Below are 26,991 nucleotides of genomic sequence, written 5' to 3'. Positions count from 1 at the left end.
GATCTTGACACTTTCTCACACCTTAGAGAAATGCAAATTGGCACTTCAAAGGAGATGACAGTCCTTGTTCTCGCAGCAAAAAGAGAGCGGCATCGGCACTTTGCCCTCTGGAATCCCTTGCAGATGCAGCCACACAAAGGGAGCTCCCATGAAATCAGCATCCATGTGCATTGAGCAAGAACAGCCTGCACGCGAATTGAGGACTAGACATGCAATCCTGTACTTGAGCGTCCCTAGGTACTTAGTAACATGTAGAGAGACTCTGAAGGCCAAGATAGAAGTGACGAATTACACTTGAATGGCAAGTGAACAGACTCATGTGTATTCCTCCCTGTTCACTTGCGCTCCACTTGCACTCCACTCGATCACACTCAGGTGGAGTGCAAGTGGAGCGCAAGTGAAAGGGAAGAATACATGTGAATCTGTTCATTTGCCATTCCAGTGTAATCCGTCACTTCCAGCTTGGCCCTGAGAAAGAGGACTGGGATTTTCTTCATGTACCACTAGGGTTGCCAGCTCCAAGTTAGGATATTCCTGGAGATCTGGGGGGTGAAACCTGGAGAAACCTGGAGAAAGTGGGGTTTGGGGAGGGAAAGGACCATAGAGTCCACCCCAAAAGTAGGCATTTTCTCCAGGTGAACTGATCTCTGTGGCCTGGAGACCAGTTGTAATTCCGGGAGATCTCCAGCCACTACCTGGAGGCTGGCAACCCTATGTACCACCCACCCAGCTGGCCAACAGTCTCCCTGCCTGAGCTAATGGAGATGGTATCGGGGTGCTTCTGAGGGACCCCAGGCTGGTTGTCCTGGAGAATTACAACATTCATGCCAAGGCTGTCTTGTAAGGAGTGGATCAGGATTTCACGACCTCCGTGACAACCATTAGCCTGTCTCAGGTAATAACTGGTCCTCCATATTATGCAGGTCACACTCTTGATCTGGTATTTTGTTATGTGGGGGAGGGATCTGAGGGTGAAGGAACTGATTGCTGTTCCTTTGTCGTGGACAAAGCACTATTTACTTGAGTTTAGTCTTACAGGGATACCAATACCAATACTCTTCAGGGGTGGGCGAATCTCTTAAAACAACAACAACAACAACAACAACAACAACAACAACAACAACAACAACAACAACAACAACGATAACATTCCATTTATATACCGCCCTTCAGGACAACTTAATGCTCACTCAGAGCAGTTTACAAAGTATGTCCTTATTATCTGCCTTGGAGCTAGATGAATCTGAGTGGCTTTCTGAGGGGGATTTTCCTGTTGATATTCTGTAGAATAAAATAAGTACATAATTCATGCTAACTTCAGTATGTGACATGGGCACTGAACATGACTACATCAGTACACCAGGCTGAACATCAACAGGAATCAACCGACAATCACAGCTGCCAGATGCTCAGAGAGGGTTGTGAGAATGGGCCTTTTGGTGAGAAACAGTAAGAAATTTCTAGAGAGCAGCTCTCAGGGAAGCTGCCACATAATATCAATTTTTACCTAGAAGGATCTTGATGAGTTGGGTCAGAGCATGTGTCTCTATTCACCCGACTGCTCTGAGAAGACTCTGATGTAAACACAGGCAGGAGGCACAAGGGACAAGTGATGTTGACAGTAGTGAAGGGGTAGGATGGAGGATTAAATCCAGGTTGGAGATGTCCTGAGAGGCATAGGAAAAGGACAAGCAGATTTTAAAAATACAGCCTCAATAGCTACTTGCTAAGCTATACATCTCAATATCTATACCTTGTGTTCACTCTCCTCTTAGTAACTTAACTTCGATGATCCCCTCTCTGTCTGACCTATGGTGCATGTTCAGTAATGTCCATGCCATGAACTCAGAGTTGTGAAGATTATTAGACCTAATTGGCATGCCACCACTTGTTGGAACTTCACAGATCTAAATTCTATTTCCTTGCCCTTTCTCCACAGCTCACTTTTTAAAAAACGGGTGGTCCGAATAATCCCATTTCTCTCTTCATTGTGCATTGAATATGCACATAGGACCAGCTGCCAAGACCAGCAATTGCCAAATTTAGATGCTGCCTGACATAAAACAGCAGCATTTTTTTTCTTGAACCCCACGGCTAGACAGCCCCTCACTACTTCCTACTCCTTGTTTTCCTGAACTTTCCCATTTCATCTGCCATAACAGAAAATGGATTGTTGCAGAATTCTCACCTGAATCCCTAGCCAGTATTTCAGCAGAGTTTTGTAGATGGAGTCGGGGCACTCCTACGAGTATTAGCCTCGGGTTGCTATAAATGTAGTTCAGGAGCACAGAATTTATCCATCCCAACATATCAGAAAAGCTGCAGAGTCAAAGAGGTACAAATTCATCAGTCAAGTGGAACATTATTAAACCAAAGTCTAGTCAAAGTCAGCGAGTACAGCGACAGTGAAATCCACCCCCACTGTAGAAATGTGACTTAAACCCAAACAAAAGTGATTGTACATTACCTTAACATGGAAAAATTTTAAAAATTGTAGGTAAATACCTTTTTATTAGAACCAACAAAAATATCACAGAATAGCATGAGCAAACTTACAAGTTCCCCAAAACTCTTCATCAGGCAGGATATTAAGTACCAAAGGGGATGGAGGAGGAAAAAGACATATCAGAATATGTTGGAAGGACCCAGATTCTGCGGATTGTAAATTTCTTAAATGTACTCAACTATATCTTTTGTTAGCTTCCTGGGTGCATCCACTGTGGGTCTGAGGTATTTTCTAAAAAATCAAGCATTTTAGAAAAATCGTACAGTGTTTGGTAAAACCTTCTGTTCTAGTGCGGATGTATTCTCTGTAGCATCTGACAATGATAACCAACATTGACAGATGTCTTACTACATGGGAAATTAATTGGAACAAGTCCAACTGTATTTATGGTTTTTACTGACGGCCACTTACCTGCCCTTGGAAGAATCTGAAAAATTGGTAATGTGGCATCTTCTTGCAATGTAATTCGTAAGTGCCTATAGTAATAGCAAACTACCTCTTCTGTCCATATGTCTTCTCTCTGGGAAGCTCACCTGTGCACAGAAGTGAAGTTCAATTCTTTGTCATTTGTTACAGTGATGGCCTGTTTGACAGCAGCATGCAAAAGGTGGATGTTGTTGTCATGGAAGCAACTCCGGTAATTGATGGTCAGCACCACAAGGAGGAAAAGCATATGAGTGATGCAGTTCTGTGGAAGAGGGACAAAAATGGCATAGAACTGAAATGATGTGGAATAGAATGTCAGTAGCGCAGACGGGAGATTCTTTAACATTAACTCTGGTGACAGAGAGGCAAAAACCTTTTACTAATCACTAATTTGGATTTATTATTTCATTTCCATACACACAAATATTAATCTCTTTACACTGGCTAATAGTACAGCTGTACTACTGTAAAAAATAACAAGTAGCGTTACTAGCAGTCAGATCCATTTGAACTAGAAAGGTTGTAGTTCTAGAAAAAAGAGAATATCCCTGTTTTATAAATCTACTCCAGTTCAAAGCACAAAGTTGAATCACGGCCTTGAACGTTGTGCAACATCGCACAACACTCACAGAATGCTAGCATCTTTATGGCACGATTTCTGACGTCATCGCGCCACAAAAACAGAATCATGACGGGGTGACATCAGAAATCGTGCCATGAAAACACCACTGTTCTGTGAGTGTTGCACAATGTTGCGCTCGTTAACGACATGTGAAAACGGCCCAAGACTTGTTTCCTATCTGCTGTCTAACTGTACGGCCTTGACTTCATATAACCCACTAACATTTAGGTAAATACAGAAAAGATACAAGTCGCTTAGAGTGGGGACAGATAATGGTTTTTAAGCTCACTGATGGTGATATGTGTACGCCATCACTGCCTGTGATATTCAATATCATGTCTTTTGTTTTGCTATCATCACTCAACAAAAACATTTCCAGATTTTCGAAGCACATCCACCTGCAAAATTGCTTGATCAGTAATGACAGTGGGCAATGACGGCTCTTTCCTCTCAGGGGAAAAAAACCCGTTATCCTTCCCTAGTCTTAGCCATATTATTAAAGGTAAAATCTATTCTGACATCTAGTGGGCACAGAAAGTCCTAACATGATACTATTGTCTAATTCGTTAAAAATCAACACATAAAATAGATATGCTCTGAAATTTAAATCAGATTTTCGTGCTACAGTTGCGACAGGATTGCCGCTGGTGGTGAGGGGGACAGCTTTTGCGTGGCTGGGGGTTCATCTCGCAGCAACAAAGCGCAACGTGTTCAGATTTTATTACTCCTCCCTAAGACAGCATCTCCCTCAAGGCCACTCTTCAGCATACTTTTGTCATTTTTCATCTCCCTGAACTGTTATTAGCATTGTCAAGGGTAAAACAAGGAGGAGTCCCCTTTAAACATCACATTTTCCTTTCAAATGCTAAGGTGCAGGCATACAGGGAGTCCTGTTTCAACTAGTGAAACTGAGTGGGGGTTGATGGGTTAAATCCTTACCTTTTACATCCCTGATCTTTGTCACAGTTGTTTAGACCCAAAGACCAGCACATTTATGTGACATAACCTTTAGTGTCTTCCAGCTCACTTACTTCATCAGATGCTGAATGAACTGAACACTAGCCCACGACAGCTCATGCTTGGTTAAATCTGTTTTAAAACCTGCTACAAAAATCTTTAAAAAAAATTTTTTTGCTTTAAAAGGTTTACCCACTGGAATTTGTAATTATGATACAAAAAGAGAGCGCTTTGGCCCTTGCCTTCAATCCAATGCCCTTGGCCTTATGCAGGCAGGAGGCAGTGTGAAATTGATGCGTCAACCGGCAGGTTAACCAGTGGCCAGTCCTGAAAAGCGTGACACCCTTTCCATTCCACGGAAGTCAGAGGGTCACTGCCATTGCCGATAGAATTTGCCAATCTAAAAAAATGTGTTTCAACAAGGTGTGAAAGTAAGGCAGCGTCCTACAGAGCAGCCAGATTCACGACCGCACGCAGAGATATTCTGGGCAGATGGCAAAGGGAGTCCATTATGTCACTACACATTAATTTCATGCATTTGGGAGAGGCACCAGAATGATCCACATACCACAATGACACACACCATCAGATTCACTGCCCTACCTGTGCAGCTTTTTTCTGCTGCTGAATATTATATATGGTGGTGCACTACACCCCTGAGTCACGTCATTGGTTCATCTAGCTCAGCAGTCCATCAAGATCTAGGCCATTTTCACACTACTAACCTGCTTCCGTAACGTTGCAAAACATCGCACGAAAAATGCAGACGATAGCGTCTTCTCGCGAGAGTTTTGCGCGATGTTGCACAAAACTCTCGCAATGTCGTGCAAAACTCTCGTGAGAAGATGTTATCTTCCGCGTTTTTTGCGCAATGTTTCGCAATGTTAGGGAAGCAGGTTAGTAGTGTGAAAACGGCCCTAGAGGCTAGATTCTTTCCAATCAGGTACCTCAAAGCTTTTCAATAATGCCAAGGGACTTCAAAGGTGCAAAGCCAATGCTTTCCCATTGAGCTACAGCTGCTTGCTTTGTGAAAAGTCACACTTCCTTTGGACAGAAGGGTTAACTTACCCACATCAGTCCCCTGAGCAAGCGGACCTTCTTGGCCTCTTCCTTGGCTTGCAATAGCCCATAACCACAGGGCACTCGTACCTTCCCCACTCGCTCCGGCATCTGCTTCACCAAGGGCTCTTCCACCAGCACCTCACCTTCGCTCTCCACCGGCTTGCTAACGAGAGCAGCATGCAGAGCCCCCACCACCACCTGAGAGAACAGGTAAGATGGTTCAGAGGCGGGGCTCTGGGATGGCGAAAGGTCATCCCTACTCCTGGCCTACAGAACCACCACCACAAGTAAAACCAACATGACCAAACACAGAAAGGATCTCCCCTCCAAATCTCCTGTTTCCTTTTTATTCCTAGGAATCCTTAGCTAAAATTAGGAGGACAACCAGAGAGGTAAGTGGAACGTGCTCCAGTGGTGTGTTTTAAATTCCATACACGGTCATTGCATTACTTCTTACTTTTAGGACCTCATGGTGCTCTCTCTCTCTCTCTCTCTCTCTCTCTCCTTCACGTCTTTAACTAGGCTGATTAGAAAGGGGTTTGAATCAATATCTACAAATTTGTACTTTGAAGGCTGGACATAAGGGTTGCTTGCAAAATGCCTATCCTTTATTGCAAGGCTGGTTCCAGGTTTTCATGGGCCCCAGGCAATAGAGTATAACTGCCCCTCTTTCCCCTTTGGTACAGCTTAGCGTTGCCAAATCTGGGTTTGGAAATTCCTGGAGATTTGGGGGTGGAGCCTGGAGAGGGCAGGATATAATAATAATATTATTATAATAATATAATAATATGGAGTTCTCCTGAGCAGCCTTTTTCTCTAGGTGATCTTTGTAGTCCATTGTAGTTCTGGGAGATTTCCCCTTTCTTCTCTAACTGCACCCCTTTGGCTATATCCTTTCTTCTTTAATCACTCCGTTTTCCATTTCAATTTGTTTTCTCTGGTAAAAGGAATTCATACAAAAACCTGCATTCTTAGTTCCATGAAGGCAGTACAGAAATACAGTACAGAGAGCCATTTTGGTGTAGTGGTTCGAGTGTCAGACTAGGATCTGGGAGGCGCAGGGTAGAGTCCCCGCTCCACTGTGGAAGCTTGCTGGGTGAGTTTAGGCCAGTCACATGCTTTCAGCCTAACCCACCTCACAGGGTTGTTGTGAGAATAGAATGGAGGAGGAGGATGTGAGCCACTTTGGGTCCCCATTGGGAGGAAAGGCAGGGTATAAATAAAGTAAATAAATAAATTAATTAAAATCATCACCATGTAGATGCTACTGTATTTTTAAAAATGCACCGGTGCTGGGATAACTGGGAAAATTACAAAGAGCACCATGGAATTCATTTCAATGTCACCTTCAGTGGCTCCAGAAAAATGACAGTAGTGATGAAAGCAAAGGAAGAGGAGATCAGCCACATCAAGGTAGTGTGGTCAAGGAAGAAAGAACCATAGATGATGTTGATGGAGAAACAGCCAGCAACCAGCAAGAAGATGAACATGTAGATTGCTGGCAGCATCCCAGCAGGGAAGAGCCACTCCTGAGGTCTTCGCGGCAACCCTGGGAAAAAAACAGCCAAGGATGAGGATTATGCCCTGGTCAAATTCCCCTGTGGGAATAAGAGCCCTGTGGCACAGAGTGGTAAGCGGCAGTATTGCAGTCCAAGCTCTGCTCATGATCTGAGTTCGATCCCAGTGGAAGCCAGGTTCATAAAGTGTAGTTGACTGGGGAAGGCAATGGCAAACCACCCCATAACAAAAAGTATGCCAAGAAAACATCATGATGCGACGTCCCCCCATGGGTCAGTAATGACTCAGTGCTTGCACAGGGGACTACCTTTACCTTTTTTAACCAAATTCCCCATCTGCGATAACCCTAGGATGTCTTCCTCCCAAGAATAACATGCAGAATAATTTTTAATCTCTACTGCCAGTAACCTAAAATATCAATACAGCAGGAAGGAACATAATTATCCTTACCTCAACTATTTCTAGACCACTACGTCCTTCACATAACCATAAATAGAACCTTGCCCTATTTCAGAAAGTAACCCAATTCTTTACCATTGTCATGATGGTCAGACCAACTGAAGGTGGTTATATTTTCATTTTAAAAATTAATTCAATCCCCATTTTCTACACATCCAAGGCAACTAACAAAATCAATTCTACATCATTAAAAACCATAAAACAAAATATTAAACCATATATTAAAATATACTGAATTACAAAAACAGAAATATGATGTATGACCCAATAAACACATTCCTAAATGTACTTTTCTTCCTCCTTCCGACATGTTTAAACAAAATAGCTTTTGCTGACAGTCTGAAAAAAAAGAGCGGGCCAGGCATTTTTCTTTAGGGTATTTCATATTCTAGATGCCATGACAGAAAAGGTTATGGTGAACCAATGCATTATGTTTAGTTCCATGAATCATTTCATAATACTTTTTTTCCCTTTTCCAAATGCAGATGTTGCGGCTTTTTAAGTAGAAGAATGGTATCGAGGAAGAACTTTTAAAGTATTTTCCTCTCCTGTCCGTTTTCTGATGAACAATACCACCCTGAGCTGCTTGTATACCTGCTGGAGAAAAATATATCTGTACGTTTTCCCTGGCAAGAGTTAAGAGCTGCTTAAGTGTAGCTTTTTCAGTTGGAAATGTGTTAAAGCACTCCTCTTCATCTCCCTTAACTTTCTTCTTCTCAAAAATGCAACTTCCAACAGTTAAATTTTGGAGTGGGGGGGTATCTTTTGACATGATCATCCATGCCCATACATTGTTGAATTTATAATCAAATTATATCACAAGATTATATTTGCACCACCCTGCAACTGGGCAAAATCCACAATTGCCCACTCATGTGCATTCTCTGTTTTGTGTCCCCATCTTGTGGAATGGCCTGCCTGATGAGGTTAGAAAGACTCCCAACTCCCCTGGTTTTCCACAAACTATGAAAAACTGAATTATTCAGGAAGGCAGTTTTACGCAGGTAGGAGAGCTGTACTGTACCAAAATGGTTCAGAGAGATGCTTTGGAAAGGGGATAGAAACTGCAGACTATACTACTGTGTACTGACTGTTGCTGTAACCTATTGCATTGTATATGTGATGTTCCAGCCGTAGTTCATCTTGGCTTACAATACTGTTATCCACCTTGAGTCTCACTGAGAAAGGCAGACTATAAATAATGTAAATTTATTTATTTGTTTTATGTCATTTATAGTCTGCCTTTCTCACTGAGACTCAAGGCGGATTACACAGTGTGAGACCAACACAGACAATTTCAAGGACATTTCCATAAACAATGCCATAGGGTAAATAAACACAATTTTACAAAGCCAAAGCATTAGTAAGAATCCAATACAGAGTTGAAGAAATGCTGAAACAGAACATAAGCAATTCTTGGGCTGATGTTAGACCACGTGAAGCACAAGTAGCTCATAGAAGCACATATTTAAGACAACAGGCAATACATAGGGCAACAGTGTGGCTAAGTTTATGGTCCTTAACTCATTAGCGAAGCATCTGGGAGCCCCTCCCTACCATATAAAAGCCTTTTTGAATAATTCGGTTTTGCATCCCACTAATAAGAAAAGATCTGATCACTTCACTTTTGGTAGCAGCAACAACAACTATACCGATGTGCTGGAAATCCCCATACTCACCTACTTTAAACACATGGTATAATAAAGTTTGGGAACATATAGCTATGGAGAAGGTTTCAGATAGATTACAACACTCTTCACCGTATCCAATGTCTTCAAACTTTGCAGAGAAATGGTATCCATTTATGGAATATCTTACTAACAATAACCCACAATCAGTTTCATCACTATACTACAAATTCTTATCTTTGGAAACTTGATATGGAATAGCAATGTTAGCAAAGCATAGGATAAGCAACAGCTTTAACGACTAGATTGTTCACAAAATTACAAATTTAAAATTTAAGATAGTAAAATTTTACAAGGGTTGATAATGGGTTGATAATGTACAGAAATAGCTAAATGTATGTATCTAGTCTTGAAATTAACAATAACTGTAATATCTATCTGTGTATAATCAGATTTTCTCTCTTTTGTATATTGCTGGATTTTCAATAAAAGTTGTATAAGTTAAAAAAAAAATCGGTTTTGCATCGTTTGCAGAAAGCTAGGAGAGGGGGGGGGCTCTCCTGACCTCCCAGGGCAGGCCGTTCCACAGGGTAGGAGCCACCACAGGCTGTTGTTGATTTCACCCATGTGCAGGATGGCATATGCAGGAGACCCTGTTCAGATGAGCGAAGCTGCCATGGAACAACGAAGGGAGGGAGGTGGTCCCTCCCTATCAGGTGAAAAATCTATATTTCTGTATCCTTTCCCTTTAGGATATTCTTTCCCACTTTAAGAATGCCATGAAATTGTCTTGTCTTCCTTTCTCTGCATAGGTGTGCAGGTTTTTATTTTCTCACTGGCAATAGTGATCTACATGGAAGTATGCACAAGTTCCATGTTAATTAATCAGCATAATTACAACTCTCTGATTTTGAACTAAAAAATCACTAACACGGTACAGAATCTTCATTCTGACATGCAATCAGAAATCAGAACCTTCAAACCCCTGAATCATATGTACAAGAGAGGGTTAAAGTGTGCTAAGAAAAAATTAATCAGAGTTAGGAGATACTATGTGGTATCATCAACATCCTCTTTAAGATTTACACGCACCAATCCGGGTGGAAACTGATGAAAATGGGGCATGAGAAGGTTCCAGATCAGAAAGGAAAGTGCTGCCAATGCTTGTCATAGCAGAAACATACGATATGGACTTCTGTAGAAAGCCACAACTGCTCCCAAGCTGTGCCATCCCATCAGACCAGCCGCTGGAGGTACTTTCCATACTGCCATACAGAAAGAAGGGAAAGAATATGCTGAAGTTAAAGATCAAGGATATATCAAAGCTATTAAGATGGCCATGAGGAAGAGTGGCTGTTTAAGAGATCGGGGAATAGCAGTACCAGGGGTCATTTTGTAGAAATGACCCTCCAGAACTCATTAGCATAATTCATTCACACAATTCATTAGCATATGCCACGCCCCTTGCCAGCACCGGAAGTGGTTCACTAGCATAACTGATTTGCATATGCCACACCCCTTGGCATCACCTATCCTGGCTGCTTTGGACCCAATCCTGGCCACTCAGGGCCAAAATTGGGCCCAAAATGGTGAAAAGGGGCTGAAAATGGCCGAAATGGGGCCCAAAATGGTCAGGATCAGGCCGCTGCTGAGTGGGAGAGTGATCCACCACCCATCAGAGGCGCGATCCGGGCCATTTCGGCCCCAATCCAAGCTGAAACGAGCCCAAAATGGCCGGGAGTGGGGCCACTTGACATGTGACCTCTTTGAGGAACTGCCAGAACTGTGTTCCTGCGCGTTCCACCTCAAAATGAGCCCTGAGCAGTACCATCATAAGCAAAGTTAGGCCATTCTAGGTACATTGGCATAAATGGTTTTAGAAGGGTGTAACTCTGCTTAGAATGGCACTGTAGACAGCTTACAGCCTTGTCCAGGCAATACTGGTTAAGACAGGTCATTTTCAAGATGATAAAAAGGTCAAAGTTATTGTTCCACGCTGGATTTGACTTTTAGGCCAATGTTTAAAAAGCTCCATCAGACTCGGAACCAACCATTGAACACTCACACACTACATGGGGGGTGGATGCAGACAGGCATTCTAAATATGAAGGAAAGAAGGGGTCAGAATATGCATTCTCTGCCATAAAAAGAAATGCCTCAGAATTGCAGTAAATCTGTATTCAGGTCAGTTTCATAGCCAAGTGGTTTGAGTGTGAATTACCCCACGAGGCACTGGCTCGCCACACCTAAGACAGTTGTACAAAACAGGTTTTTAAATCTGCAACACAGAAGTTTCTTTTAGAGAATGAGGTATATGAAAATACTTGATCTTTAAAAAACATCAGTGGTGGATGATGGCCTCTCCTAGTGGTAGTACTCCAAGCTCTTCTCCCATGGCTGACCTACTTTGTCCTACCCAAGATTCCTATTGGTGGATCCTTCAAGATCAGTAACATCCTGTAGTGATCCTGAAAATCCCTTCTTAGCAACTATGATAGTTTAGGGTTGCTAAGAGCCAAGCTACAAGTGACGCCTTACACAGGTTGGACACTTGTCAGCTTCCCTCAAGTTTTGATGGGAAATGTAGGCATCCTGGTCTTGCAGCTGTAATGGAGAGCCAAGCTGTAAAACCAGGATGCCTACATTTCCCATCAAAACTTGAGGGAAGCTGACAAGTGTCCAACTTGTGTCAGGCGTCACTTGTAGCTTGGCTCTAAGTCACTATGCCCTCCCGGTTAGGGGCGGGGCCAACACTTACCAGGAGGTGAGTGCTCCTGGCAAGCCACAATGATGCCACTTCTGGGAAGTGATGACATTGTGCCAGCAGCAGGTGTGCTGGGCCAACTTGGCGATCTGGACGAGAAAGGATACGTACCCATCATAGACGATATCTGTCTCTGCTTCTGGTGAAAACCGGCCACTGTCAGATGTCACACAATCAGAGATGTTCTCCTGAGGTTTGGTTTTGACAGAACTGAGAAAAACTCTCTCTGTGGATAAGAAAAGCTGCAGCTATACAAGGTGGCCTCACAGGTAGGCCAGGTCCTGTTGTGTCTATGGTAGTAGGAAATGGAAATATCAACAAGCAGAAGTGAACAAACATGGGGAAATGGAGGCAGAGTTCTACAAATGAAGGTTGGTTCTTATAACTGCTCAGATAATGGAGTTTGCTTTTTAAGTCGCATCTGTAGCAACTCCTTCCTACTTAGGGCAAACACATTGTATAACTCATTTTCATTCAAAAGAAGGGGTTAAAAATTTTCCAATCATTTTGCCTCTTATAATGTACCATCTCAGCGGCAGTCCATTAATCCAGGTTCTGGGATATTATACCACCAGTATCTCCATTCCCTTAAAATTCAGGCTGTTCACCAATGAAAGAATTTTTAATTGATGAATCATCTGTCTTTAACTGCCTGAGTAATTTAATTCAAACAAATTGGTATATTACCCAAATCTCATTTATAGGTGTTCTTTGTGATAAAGAACTGTAATACAGAAAAGCAATTAATAAAGAAAAACTACTTATTGTTAGAAATGCCATCTTTAATATTTTTCAGAACCAAAATAGCTTTGAAAAGATGTGCCCTTAATCAATCAAATTTGTCTTTACCAATTAAAACGGCACCCTGATTAATCAAGTCAAGTTTTTATTGATTCATCTCCCAACTAAACTTTGCAGTTCTACTTTTGATCACTTTCTGACAATGGTTAAATCTGTAACAGTATACAGGGCTTTTTTCTGGGAAAAGAGGTGGTGGAACTCAGAGGGTTGCCCTCGGGGAAAATGGCCACATGGTTGGTGGCCCCGCCCCCTGATCTCCAGACAGAGGGGAGTTTAGATTGCCCTCCGTGCTGCTCCAGAGGCACGGAGGGCAATCTAAACTCCCCTCTGTCTGGAGATCGGGGGGTGGGACCACCAGCCATGTGACCATTTTCAAAAGGTTCCGGAACGCTGTTCCACCACGTTCCTGCTGAAAAAAAGCCCTGACAGTATATAGGGGGGAAATGTGTGAGAGAAAGACTGAGCAGAGGCGCCATAAAATATGCAACGTTTGATTTATATACAGCCCTTCAGGACAACTTAATGCCCACTCAGAGAGGTTTACAAAGTATGTCATCATTATCCCTACAACAAAACACCCTGTGAGGAGGGTGGGGCTGAGAGATCTCCTAGAAGCTGTGACTAGCCCAAGGTCACCCAGCTGGCTTCAAGTGGAGGAATGGGGAATCAAACCTGGCTCTCCAGATTAGAGTCCTGCTGCTCTTAACCACTACACCAAATAGGCTGAGTTACCTGAGTGATGGCCAGAGCTGGACCTTCTGCTGTTCTCAGAACCTTCTAAGGAAAACGATAAGGGATCGTCATCAGCACTGGAGAGGGACTCATTGATTCCTAGCTTTACCAGGGCCTTCTTCCTCTTGAGAATCCGACGCCGGTTTGTCAAAGAATCAGAGTTCCAAAAGTCAGGGATATCAAAGATGCTGTTGCATGAGGGCCATTGTTCTACAACCCTGCAGATTTTTAAAAATGACACATTAATGAGATCTGTCCTTGGTCATGAAAAAAAAGCTCACACAGTTTGTTCTGTTAAGAAAAACCACTATGATGGAGCTGCTAAATTGCTAGGTTTGAATTTGGGAAAGCCAGATTCAAATCTCCACTCAGCTTAGCTCCCAGTCTACCCTACCTCGCAAATTTGTCATGAAGCTACAGATTTAACACACTACTCTGAGCAGAGCACCCTGGAGAAACTGCAAGATACAAATGCAACAGATAGGTAGCACGGAACTACCAAGTACGTGTGGTTTGAATAGGCATCGTCTTTGAGGAGCAATACAGATATAGATGGAAAAGCTGAAGGGCCTCCTGAAGAGCTTATCAGATACTGCCTTACCTGTTGCATTAGCAGCCATATGGGTACCTTTTCTTGCACAAAGTGTCCATGCCAAGTGATTTTGGTCTTGGACAATTTTAACCACTCAAGGAGACCTTCCTATTTATCTGCTTTTCGCAGCCACGTTTCAAATTGCCCCAGATCATTTGGGAGATGCTACATACAAGTCAGTCTAAGGAATAATCTAGGTTGGAAGCTGCTATCCCAACTAGGCTCAGAATATAATAATTCCTCATTTTTTTTCATATGAATTCTCTCATCTCAGCTATAGATAATTTTAAACATCCAAATAGGAGATGAGCCAAGAACAGATTTGTGCTAGATAAATTATTATCCTTCATCTACAGCGCCATCTTAAGCAAAGTTAAACCCTTCTATGTCCATTTGTCAACGAGCACTATCCCCTTTTGCAGGGGGAGCATTAATTTAAAATAGACGTGGAAACAGTCTCTTTGTCTATTTTAAGCAATGCTTTAACCTTTAAATCACTGAAAAGTATTAAAAGAGCTGTTCTCTTCTTCAGCCTCTTTCTAACAGTCTTCTGATTGAAGAGAAATCAGAAGTTTATTTGGTCCAGATGTAGTGAAAAACATATATCCCAGGCAAAAATCACTAATTGTTGACTTTTAAGACTTCTATTTAAAATCAATCTAAACAATCTTGAAACAATGTATATACAGAGATCACACAGAATTCCATATACAAATGAAATCAGAAGTAGATATGCATACATATCATAATCCCTTATCCTATAAATAAGATCTAAAAGATGAAATATAGTTTAAAGAATCTAATCCAAGCACTTTCTGCAAGATTAAATATTCTCATGCAACCCATGTCTGAGAGATTCAGGTGTCTTTTGATTGTAGCTATCTAATATAGGCTCTATGACATAAATTCCACATGATCATACCATAATCCTCAAGTTTGCCACTTACCCTTGGTATATCATGGGTTCTTTTCTGAGCTGAAGACTTTTTTAATGCAATAAGGTAAAGGTAAAGGTAGTCCCCTGTGCAAGCACTGAGTCATTACTGACCCATGGGGGGTGTCGTATCAAGACATTTTCTTGGCAGACTTTTTACGGGGTGATTTGCCACTGCCTTCCCCAGTCATCTACACTTTACCCCAGCAAACTGGGTACTCATTTTACCAACCTCAAAAGGATGGAAGTCTGAGTCAACCTTGAGCTGGCTACCTGAACCTGACTTCCGTCAGGATTGAACCCAGGTCGTGACTCGTGAGCAGAGCTTGGGCTGCAGTACCACTCTGCACCATGGGGCTCTTATAATGCAATAAGTATAGCAATTCTTGTACTTGTTGTTACACCGCCCAGCCATTGAGCCTTATCTTTTTCCAGGATGTACAGCAAGAACTTAGCTGAGCAAAGCAACCCACATGAAAATGAAGCAATTGTCAGGAGGACTGCTTCCTTTTTACTCAATCGATATGTGTTTCAGACAAGAGTATGTGACACACTGAAGTTAGTGGGTGGGATCCGGCCAGCTCCTTAGCTCAAGCTTGACCAAGTATTACAACCTGCATTCCAGAGGTCTTTTGTCCATGCAGGTCCCATGATCCCCAGAACAGCCCTTTCAGTGGTCAAAGAGGACCCTCTCCTCCCTTTTCCAATAGCAGAAAGGCTGGTTAAATCTAACCTAATGGGTTTAGAATGGTGTAACTGTGCTTAGGATGCCTCTGATAATATTGAATTGCATATGAAGCTGGCGTCAAAGTGTCTATATTGCCTGATGCTTTGATGTTCATCTAAGATCAGGGCTTTTTTCCAGCTGGAACGAGGGGGAACGGGGTTCCGGAACCACTTGAAAATGGTCACATGGCTGGTGGCCCCGCCCCCTTATCTCCAGACTGAGAGGAGTTGAGATTGCCCTCCGCGCCAAGGACAATCTAAACTCCCCTCTGTCTGGAGATCAGGGGGGTGGGGCCACCAGCCATGTGACCATTTTCTCCTAGGGCAACCCACTGAGTTCCACCATCTCTTTTTCCAGAAAAAAAGCCCTGCCTAAGATCATACAAGAAAATAATGATGAAATAAGGAAGGTGTCTAAAGGGGCCAGGATCTGTTCTGCAAGGGTTAAAAATGGTATGGGGAAAAGACTCTGGCTCTTGCACTAGTTAGACCAGTTGCTACATCCTCTGGATCATCTCTCCATGATCTTCCTGTCTGTTGCAATCTCTCTAAAGTAATTTGCTCTTTAAATAAAGGATTCTTATCAGATAACTTGGTAGAGGTTTGCTTCTTTTCCCAGCTCTGTGTTTTACCTGTCTTTTCTGGCTCCCGCAAAGTTCTCCTGTTTGGAAGCTGGACTTTCACTCATGCGGGACTCCTGCAAAGAGCAAAGGCAGTCAGAGGAAAGAAGGTAGCTGCTAAGGCTTCATAAAGCCATAGGGCTGATTGGTTCCTATGAACTGTGAGCACAGAGGTAGACCGTCCCCATTTTACCCTTCTCCCAGCAGCCCTCTATGGGCCAAGCTACACATGACGAATGACACTTGAATGGCAAGTGTATTTCTCCCTGTTCACTTGCCCTCCACTCAATCCACTTGCCGTTCAAGTGTCATTCGTCATGTGTAGCTTGGCCCTATGACTCCTCAAAAGGAGTGGGCAACTCTTGTGGGCAAAACAACATGTGGCATGTTGGAGAGCAGTGCGGAGAAGGAAATTGGGTGAATTTTTACTTCATGCAAGCAGAGTGTCTGCTCCTCCAAGCTTCTTCTGTTTGCAACAGAGGAGGGCAATTTCGCCCGATTCCTCTTCCTCACTACAGCCTCCTGAGTTACAAGGCATTTAGTACACAAGAGGAGCCCAGCTCTCAGGGCAAAACTAGCTGTCACGGCCTCCACAAGTCTGACCCATGGATGATGACACCATTTTAAAGTTATTTTAAAATGCCACAAGGGCCCGATTCTGAGCAGACTTCCCAGCACAGCAAGATGAGGTGCTCCTGTTCCCTCCATGCCTTTTCAAGTGCTAAGACAGCCACACACACACCTCCAAGGCTGTTTTGGCACTTAAGCAAGCACAGGGAGAAGAAGAGGGCCTCATCCCGTTGTCCTGTGGGCCCAGTCAAGCTGGGCCCTCACAGCATTTTAAAATCACTTAAAAATGGCAGAAGTGTCCATGGATCCAATCTGAGGAAACGATCACATCTAGTTTGGACCTCAGTACCAGTTTTTCAGGGATCACTGAGGATTGATGGAGGGGATGGGAAAGGTGGGGAATATCTTTTTCCATGAGTTTCTTGCACTTGTGGCTTGTAGAATCCTGTAGGGTTGCCAGGCTCCAGGTGGTGGCTGGAGATCTCCTGGAATTACAACTGATCTCCAGGTGACAGAGATCAGTTCCCCTGGAGAAAACGGTTGTCTTGGAAGGTGGACTCTATGGCATTATAGCCAGCTGAAGTCCCTCCCCTCCCCAAACCCCGCCCTCTCCAAGCTCCACCCACCCAAATCTCCCAGAATTTCCCAACCAGAAACTGGCAACCCTAAATCCCAGCCATATAAATGTAAATCTGGAAGGAACTAAGTCCATTTGTAACAATCATGTCCAGTATCTTTTAGAGGAGAGATGCAAGCCAGTCCCAGTGGTTATACTGTAATGAACTGGAGTCAATGTTAGAGTGCATGGGTTTGTAACAAGAGGACAAGACTTCTTTCCTTTTAATAGCAGTGTAGAAGACAGAACTTAGGCAAAAATGGCTTTTCTTCATCCTGCAGTTCTACGACACAATAATTTGCATCTGCTGAAATTGTTTCTGCAACACCACTCTTTAAAACATAGCTGGCTGAATTAGCATCAACAAACAACTTCATTTTGTGAAAGAATATTTTTAAAAATACAAGTTGCCTTTCGATGTGATCAGACTAGAATAAGACAGGTGACCCAGGAATTTTCCACTTAAAATCTCACCTAATCTATAATTCCGTGTCTTTCAGACTTGAGGCTTTTATTTGCAATACAGAGTTAATACTAATAATAATATTAAGATTAATACTACTCTTTGAAACAGATTAGTGCCCTATTCGGAGAAGTGAACAAAGTCACTGTTATTATTAACCCACCAATACAGCTGGGGAGCTGGGGCTGAAAGGAGTGGCTGACCCAAGGCCACCTACTAAACGCAAGGCAGTAGTGGGATTTGCAGCCCAACCACTTAACCAATATACTACGGTACTAGTGCTCTACCATATAGTGCTGCTGCAAGATCATGCAAGTGAAGAACATTCACTATAAAATATCATGATGTATATTCTGTTTAAATAAAAACAAGAACCCAACATGAGGAGGGAAAGGTGATTGCAGCAACATATGAAAACTGAAGGTATGCCTCCTCTCATGGTGAGGAAATTCTTTTTATCACCATCAGCAAGCTCACATAACGGTTTTACTCACACTGCTGATGGAACCCATGTCCACAATGGACTCCAGTCTCCCTGGGATAGATAAGAAAGAGGAGCTACCCAGGTTGGAACACTTCAGAGACACTTCCATCTCAACCGTTTGGGTGTCCTGAGCCGGTGGATCAGGGTCTTCTATTATGACCTGCGGGAAACAGAGGACATGATTATTCAACTTTTCCTTCCTATGCAAGTGCTCAGCTGGGCGCCTGTATCTCAGCTAGTCTCCAAGTCAAAGAGCAGTGCCCACCCATTGAGCATTTGATTGCTTATAGAAGGGTTGGACAATTCCCAAGGCATTTTACAGTTACAGAACAAATTAAGGAATGATGTAACTTCAATGGATTATGGATTTACTTCTTTAGAAGAACTTCAGTGTAAATTTTGTGCCCGATATGTTTCTGGTAATCTGATGTAGTTTAGGTATTTTGGAATTCCGCAACAACTGTAGATTTATTTGTTGTGTTGAACATTGCATTCATGCTTAACTGCTGCTTTGAATGGCATGCGGAGCTAAGCTACAAGAGATGAATTACACGAGGAGGAGCATGTGAAGGGAGTTACAATGTTAGCTAGGAAGCTGAGTTTTAAAAGAGATCGGAAGGCTTTGTCAATTTCCCTTCTCTATAGAGCCTGGGAGATCCCTGCTCAGGGGGTTTGTTAATTTCCTCTTTGTCTCCCAAATGTTCTGTCAGTTTCACCTCCCCTTCTAGGAGGCAAAGAGGAAATTAACAAACCCTCTGAGGAGTGATCTTCCCTGGCTCTGTAGAGAGGGGAAATTGACAGAGCCTTCCAGTCTCTTTTAAAACCCAGCTTCCCAGCTAATGTTGCGACTCCCTTCACGTGCTCCTCCTTGTGTAATTCATCTTTTGTAGCTTGGATATGTTTCTGGTAATCTGACGTAGTTTAGGTATTTTGGAATTCTGCAACAACTGTAGATTCACTTGTTGAGTGGAAGATTACATTCATGCTTAACTGCTGCTTTGAATGGCATGGGGTATGAGAAGCTTTCTCTCCTTATGTTTGTGACTGATGGCACTGGGTGGAGACTGTACCTTACTGTAGGTTTTCCTGAAGAAGAAGGTGACGAGTAGTTGTATGGGGTAAACCACTACAGCCACAACGACTCCAACCGCAATGCTCTCTGCTGTCATGGAGGTCTGCCTTCCCAGAGGATTGCTGTAAGAAAAAAACATAACAGATGAAGATATTTAGTAATAATAATAACATAATAACATTCGATTTATATACCGCCCTTCAGGACAACTTAATGCCCACTCAGAGCGGTTTACAAAGTGTTATTATTATTATTAATGAACCTCAGAACCTAAACGTGGGGCCTAGTTATACTTATGAATAAGCACAACTTACAAACAGTATTCAGACCCACTAGAAAAATACATCAGATGCTACGATCAGCAAAAGACAGTAGAGACCCCCTCACCTCTGCAGGAGTATACCGCATACCCTGCAGCTGTAGACAAGTTTACATCGGGACCACACAGTGTAGCATCCAGACAAGAATAAAAGAACATGAAAGACACTGCAGACTTGGCCGTCCGGAAAAGTCAGCAGTGGCTGAACATAGCCTAACCCAAACAGGACACAGTATCCTATTCCAGGACACTAAAATACTGGACAATACTTCCAACTATTTCGTCAGATTGCACAGGGAAGCCATTGAAATTCATAAGCATAAGCACAATTCCAACAGGAAAGAAGAGACTTTAAGAATGAATAGAGCATGGTTTCCAGTTCTGAAAAACACCAGGCTAACAAAAGACTCTACACCCTACAATAGCCCTGCAGAGAGGATTAGCATATCAAGCTCCAATCCATATGCAAAAGAACCTCCTCAGGATACAGTGAAGCCTCCCTCCATTAGCATTCCACACCCTGGGAAACTCTTACAGGATGACTCAGCCCAAACCCACCTTCCTGAGTAGATATAAATTACCTGCCAACATTTTTTCCACACTGTGACACTGAGAGATCTCTGTCTTTTGGTGCTACACCTCTGAAGATGCCAGTCACAGCTGCTGGCGAAACATCAGGAACTACAATGCCAAGACCACGGCTATACAGCCCGGAAAATCCACAACAACCATCGTTCTCCGGCTGTGAAAGCCTTCGACAATATATGTGGGTATATACTAACAGTGTAAATGCAAGGGAGTTGTCTCCCCTTTCTTAGCATAGCAGCCCCAGTCAACATTGCCCCATCATGTTCTTTTTTAATGCAATTTACATCCTAGAGGAATCTGATCCTTATTCTCCAATATCATGTGCAATTACACTCTTACAGTGAAATCCTAAGCTAGTTACTCCAGTCTAAGCCCACTGAAATCAATGGGCTTAGACAGGATTTCACTGTTAGTCAACAATGAATCTGAAAAGTCAGTCTTGGCTTTAAGATCATATTTCATGCAAACTCACTTACAAGGACATAGTTTTTAGGCTACGCACATAATGCATAATCTTGCATTAGCTGGGCTGGGAGCACCAGAGGAGCAATTTGCATCCATTAAGATCTCCTCTAAATACTGCTTGAATGAGTTCATGCTTCCATTCCTGGGTGCTTTCTGTACAAGCCCCCTCCCCCAATCCCACAAACTCCCCCGTGAGCAAGACGCAACAACCCACCTGTGTCCCTCAATGCCTATGGTTCCATACCAGGTGGTGCATACAGCCAAGAAGAGATTAACCATGAGCGTGCAGCACGTGAGCCTTTGTACTCGGGTAAAATGGCTACTAGGAGGGCGGCTCCAAACAGAAAGCCACACGTGCCAGTCAGAAAAGCCAAGGCGCATTTGTGCAGGGAAAATACGGGAAAAGCACTTCAGTTCCTGGGGACCTGAAAAAAATAATGGGAATGATCATTTGCTGTCTTTTCCTTCTAATTGCACCTCCTGAGTGTAAACATGAGCCTTTCCCTCTTAACTGGCCATCATCATTTCCTTTGTCCATTATCAATATCCTCATAATTATATAATTCTTTGACTCCTCAATCATTTGGGACATTAGTTATATCTTTAGGTATGTGTGAAACTTCTCAGATGCGCAAACTGACATATACTTACAAATATTTATTAAAATATCTGCACCTCAGTTTTCTACCTTAAGGACCTAAAAGATACTTACCATAAAAATATCAGTTCAAATAGAAGAAATACTTTTAAAAATCAGTATCCTCATAATTATATAATTCTTTGACTCCTCAATCATTTGGGACATCAGTTATGTCTTTAGGTATGTGTGAAACTTCTCGGATGCGCAAACTGACATATACTTACAAATATTTATTAAAATATCTGCACCTCAGTTTTCTACCTTAAGGCCCTAAAAGATATTTAGCATGAAAATATCAATTCAAATAGAATAAATACTTTTAAAAATCACCTCTAAAATATGAATTTAGTTCTCACAGAAATATTGTGTATTTTTTGTAAATAATTAATCATTTTAAATGCTTTTTTTGACAAACAGCAATGAATAAAAATACATTACACAGTGGAAGAGATAGTTTTAGTAAGAATCTATATTTTTATCAAAAGCATTTCCCCCCAGCTTTCAGTAAAATGGGACCAGATTATGAAAACATTCAAATATTTAGCCATGTTAGAATGCTTGGAGAAAACAAGAGTTATCGGTAGACAATCCCTTGACTTGCATAAGCAGAACTGAACCTCTCCTCATGCAAAGTGTGTGTGTGTGGGGGGGGGGAGTCCAACTTCCACCAATTCCCTCTTCCCTACTGTTCACACCATGTCTGACAGGATGTGTATTTGGGATGATTACAAACTGTTGTGGTACAGGCAGGGCTTTTTTTCAGCTGGAACATGGTGGAACAGAGTTCCGGAACCTCTTGAAAATGGTCACATGGCTGGTGGCCCCGCCCCCTGATCTCCGCTGCGGTGCGGAGGGCAATCTAAACTCCCCTCTGTCTGGAGATCAGGGGGCGGGGCCACCAGCCATGCAACCATTTTCGCCGAGGGCGATTTAAACTTTTATAAACTCCCCCCTTGTTCCAGCTGACCCCAAGTGACGTCATTGGCCCTGGGAGCATGCGTGCACTTTGCACCTCCTGCCAAGAGTTGCCCACTGTGTTGGCAACCCACTGAGTTCCACCACCTCTTTTCCCAGAAAGAAAAATCCCTGCTTATAGGTAAAGGCATACCTGCACTAACTTCTACCCGTTTTATACCAATTTCATAGGCACGGCTTCCCTAAAAATTCCCTGGGGTTGTAGTCTGATGCAGAGAATTGGAGATCCCTCGCTCACTCACAGAACTGCAATCCCCAAGGCTAAGTGAGCAATAAAACCCCTTCTGAAGAGCAGTAATGTTGGAGAGAGTAAGATAGAGCACTGGGGTTGTACTTGGGCATGATCTCAACAACAATAACAACAACAATAAAACTGTTGAGAACTGTGCTTCAGAGCTACAGTTCTACCGGTGCTAACACTCACATGCTGCCAGCACCTCCTTTTCCACCATTCCTTCATTCTTTTCATTTTCCACAGACAGCCAATCCTCCACTAGGAAGAAATACATATTGTTTGTCTGCTTGTCCCATATAATGACATGTTGCAAATACCAAGAAGGGTCCAGCCCTAAGCAAAGAGAAAAAGAAAAATACTATTTAGAAAACATCCCCAAACCACTAGATGGCAGTAGTTCAAGAAAGACAAAATGAATTATCATTATCATTATCATTATCATTATCATTATCATTATCATTATCATTATCATTATCATTATCATTATCATTATCATTATCATTAATATCCCGCCCTCCCTGCAAGTGGGCTCAGGGCGGGTTACAACAAGATAAAATATACAAGATAAAATCACAATCAATTAACACAGCTTTCTAATAAAACACCTGCTCACCGTATAAAATCCATATAACATCTGACAGAGGTGGAGGTGCCGCTTAACCATACATGGTCACTCATATATGGGGGGGTCTACAGACATAGAGGAGACCGGGAGAGAGGCTCATTTGGTGGAGACCCTGATGGCCTCAACCATATGCCTGGTGGAACATCTCCATCTTACAGGCCCACCTGAAGGAGACAAGATCTTGGCAGGCCCGGGTGTCCTCAAACAGAGAGTTCCCTGGAGTGCTTCTCTGAACAATATGTTAGTTCTAATTAACTTAGAAGATGCTACCAGTTACAGAAGAGATCAGTAATGCAGATGCATATTTAAAAAACGAGAGAAATTATGGAAACACAAGGTCTATCAGTTGTATTTAAATGGTACTTCCATGTTCATTCACCAGATGCTAGGTAGAAACAACAGGGGAAGGCCATCACCTTGATAACCGACTCACGAACACTTAAAGATTTTATGTTGGCTGTTGCGGCTTGATTCATAGAATTTATTCTGTTTATAGCCGACTTGCAAGGCAATATTGCCAAGGTTTTGACTTGTACTAAACAGCAATCCTTAATTACAGGCCATACCAGTGTTATCGTGCCAGATGCGGATCTTCCAGATCTCTCCTAGGTTTGCATCTGTCTCCACCTGGAAAATATCCTGACTATTTCTCTGGAAAGCCCAGCCTTTGTCCAGGTGGCGAGAGCCACTTTTGTTCAGCCCGTACAAGCTGATCCCTATATGAGCTGTGGTACCTTGAAAAGATAGAAAGATAGCATAAAGTAAAGGTCCTCTACAATACTACAATATTATTTCTCCACAGTCAATGATGGATGATGAAAAGGAAATGAAATGAGCGGACCAGCTTTGCAAAAGACTTAGCATGTATTCATAGTGATTCGCATTCTGGGCTTTTCATTCATCATGAAAAAAGAGATTTCCATTTTCTTCAGAAGGCTCAGATCAAGGATCCCCATAGCGGTGCCCATGGGACCCTTTCCTGGAACCCACCGAGTGTTTTTAGGAAGTGGATGGAGCCAGGTGTCAGAATTCCAAATGTATCCATGGGCTTAAAAAGGCTGGGGACCCCAGCCTAGAATATATAAAGATACCCCTTACTAGACCCAGCAAGAACCAAATCTTTTGTGGGTTACAGATATCTCTATTCTCCATTTTTCTTCTGCTCAATAGACTCCAGTCATCCATGAATACAGAATATCGAGGGGCAAGGAACAAAGCTTTTAGTACTCTGATCCCTGCTTTGCATGGACAAACAGTCTCTCTGCACAAGACATTTTGCACAGGGACGCTCAAGTGACTTACTTTCTGTGTGGTCATATTCAAGACCAGAGACGGGCATGAACCTAAATACAAACCAAAAAACCCCCCCACAAACCAGCCCGGTTCGTGGTTCACAACCAGTGGTTTGTGGAAGCTTGTTTCCACGAACTTCCACGAACTGGTCTACTGGTTCGTTTGGTTCGTATGAAAGGTACCAGGGAAATGGACATTTAAACTTTTCCTGCCCCTTGCAAGCAGCAGGGCCCTTTAAATGGCCCAAACCCCAGCCCCAGCTGGGATGTTCATCTGACAGACAGATGAACAGTCACTGTTCCTTGTACCTGAGCCTCTTTTCCAACCGGTCTTCACTATCACCCAGTATTTGTAGCGTCCAGGCTGGCCACACCGAGGGATAACCCCCACTCGAGCGACATCAATATCATCCAGCTTGTGGGTTATCAGTGCTAGTCCCAGGTAGATGGCAAAGACAATGCAGCAAGTGATGACTGCCAAAGGGCTCTGCTGGAAGTGCATCTTCTGCGAGACAGAACAGAGGCTGAGAGGAGGGAAGGAGGGGGGGGAAACCAAGAGGCTCCGCCATAGGCTAACCACAGACCACCAGTGGAGAAACCAGAGCAAGCAAAGGCAGTCAAGCTTCTTCACTCCCCATCACAACAGAGTCACTAGACAGGAGTCACAAAGTCCTCTGTCAAATCTTGTGAGTGGCTTATTTAGAGGCTTACAAGCCAGATATCCTTCTGCAGTGCATTCACAGTAAAGCAATATATTCCTTAGTTATACAATGTTGAACTCACTGGGTGGAATACACAGAGCTCCTCTATGCCTCAACTCTTCCTCAATCTCAGCCCACCTGACTTTTACAAAAAGCTTCTCCCTTGCCTATTCTTTTAACCCCTGGAATAAAAATACATGAAAAAGACAAGGGAAAAATGCTTTCAATTCTATACCATCCATGAATAAGTATGCGCATTCCGTTTGTGTTAAGAGTCCCTTCAGTGAAATCATTCATCGCTATGGAATTGGATGTCATCAATATGCAGAGGTCTTGAGTTACTGCCTGGCAGCTGTGGTCAAATGGTTGAAAGTTAACAAACTGAAACTGAACCCAGACAAGATGTAAGTGGTGCTGGTTGGAAAGGCAGCTATCATGAAGAACATTGTGCTCCCCACTTTCAATGGGGTTCTGCTGAGCCGTGCTGTCTCAGAGTCTCTCTACATGAGACAAACTACACAAGGATGCTCAAATGAAGAGAGACGCAATGTTAGCCAAGAAGCTGGATTTTAAAAGACAGAACAGAAAGCTCTGTCGGTTTCACCTCTCTAGAGCCTGCAAAGATCACTCCTCAGAGAGTTTGCTTAGTTCCTCTTCACCTCCCAGATGGCTCTGTCAATTTTACCTCCTCATCAGGAAGGCAAATAGGAAATAAACCCTCAAACCTCAGCACAACAGATATGCACACATCCCTGACAGCCAACCTGTAACTGATGTGGATACAACTGAATGGTCTTGGGGGAAAATCAGGCAAATGTGATATCATGCAACTTGGCTCCTTTTGTTATTGGCAGACCTTCTGAACAGAGCACTTAACAGCTTATTTCAGTCAATGACTCCTCTTGTGACTGTATCCAGGTTCCTTAACATTACAAAGGAAGTGTCTCTACATATAACAAGAGGGGTTCTCTAACTCTGACACAAAGACAGCATCATTGCCAAAGAAGACTGGTTGGGTTGGCTATTTCCAGGTTCATTAGAATATGCCAGAGCTGTTCAACTTCTGTCCTACCAACCCAGATGCACCTTTCCCCACACAAACCTATCCTCCACTCCGTCCATGTATACATAATCTTCCTGGCTTTGCTACCTACTTGGGACTGCAAAAAAGCACCTGGTTGGCAGCAATACATGGAACACGCACATGGTTAGAGCCACATCGACCTCAGACCGGTGACTATAAGCAAGATAATGCCCATTGACTGACATGAGTTTTACCCAATCACTTTCCATTTCACTTACCGGTGGCAAGAAGATAACCTTGTGAGGAGGCACAAAGAGGCTAGCCCCAAAGACAGTGAGATGTTCTGTCTGACACACAATTTCCTTGGGACTGGAGGCAGCTGTTGGGGTCACTCCCTCTATGCTCCATTGCATGCTGGGGAAATGGAAGTACTGGCAGAGACTGGCAAAGACAGAGATGTGGGCACTAACAAGAGAGCAGCAGAAGCGACTGGTAATGTTGACGTAATATTCCTGATGAGTTTCGTAGAGGTGGTCACTAGGCAGAACAGATGGACAGCTATGAAATTATCTTAA

The 26,991-nt window shown here is 43.0% G+C and overlaps 1 protein-coding gene across 1 annotated transcript; it reads right to left on the bottom strand.

The window, feature by feature from the left end:
- Positions 1–3,035: 3,035 nt before the first annotated feature.
- LOC129327554 (polycystin-1-like) lies at positions 3,036–26,921 on the bottom strand. Its single transcript, XM_054976306.1, has 12 exons — positions 26,695–26,921; positions 25,001–25,196; positions 23,966–24,133; positions 22,964–23,107; positions 21,139–21,349; positions 19,551–19,674; positions 18,491–18,640; positions 16,360–16,424; positions 13,476–13,693; positions 6,920–7,122; positions 5,580–5,771; positions 3,036–3,194 (listed from the first exon to the last, which is right to left on the bottom strand). Exons 1-12 carry the CDS (start codon positions 26,827–26,829, stop codon positions 3,036–3,038), a joined length of 1,965 nt encoding a protein of 654 aa, XP_054832281.1. The 5' UTR covers positions 26,830–26,921.
- Positions 26,922–26,991: the final 70 nt, after the last annotated feature.

Source organism: Eublepharis macularius, chromosome 4 (genome assembly GCF_028583425.1).
Source record: "Eublepharis macularius isolate TG4126 chromosome 4, MPM_Emac_v1.0, whole genome shotgun sequence".
Lineage (NCBI taxonomy): Eukaryota > Metazoa > Chordata > Lepidosauria > Squamata > Eublepharidae > Eublepharis > Eublepharis macularius.
Note: the sequence above shows the minus strand (reverse complement) of the source record. Positions and strands in the feature narration are given on the sequence as shown.

Coding starts and splice junctions, on each gene's coding strand:
- LOC129327554 (XM_054976306.1), bottom strand. CDS start 26,829: ATGCAATGGAGCATAGAGGGAGTGACCCCAACAGCTGCCTCCAGTCCC. Junction 23,108..23,965: donor CATCTGGCACGATAACACTG/GTATGGCCTGTA, acceptor CTCTTTGCTTAG/GGCTGGACCCTTCTTGGTAT. Junction 5,772..6,919: donor TTTTTCTGGAGCCACTGAAG/GTGACATTGAAA, acceptor CTGTTCTCTCAG/GTGGTGGTGGGGGCTCTGCA.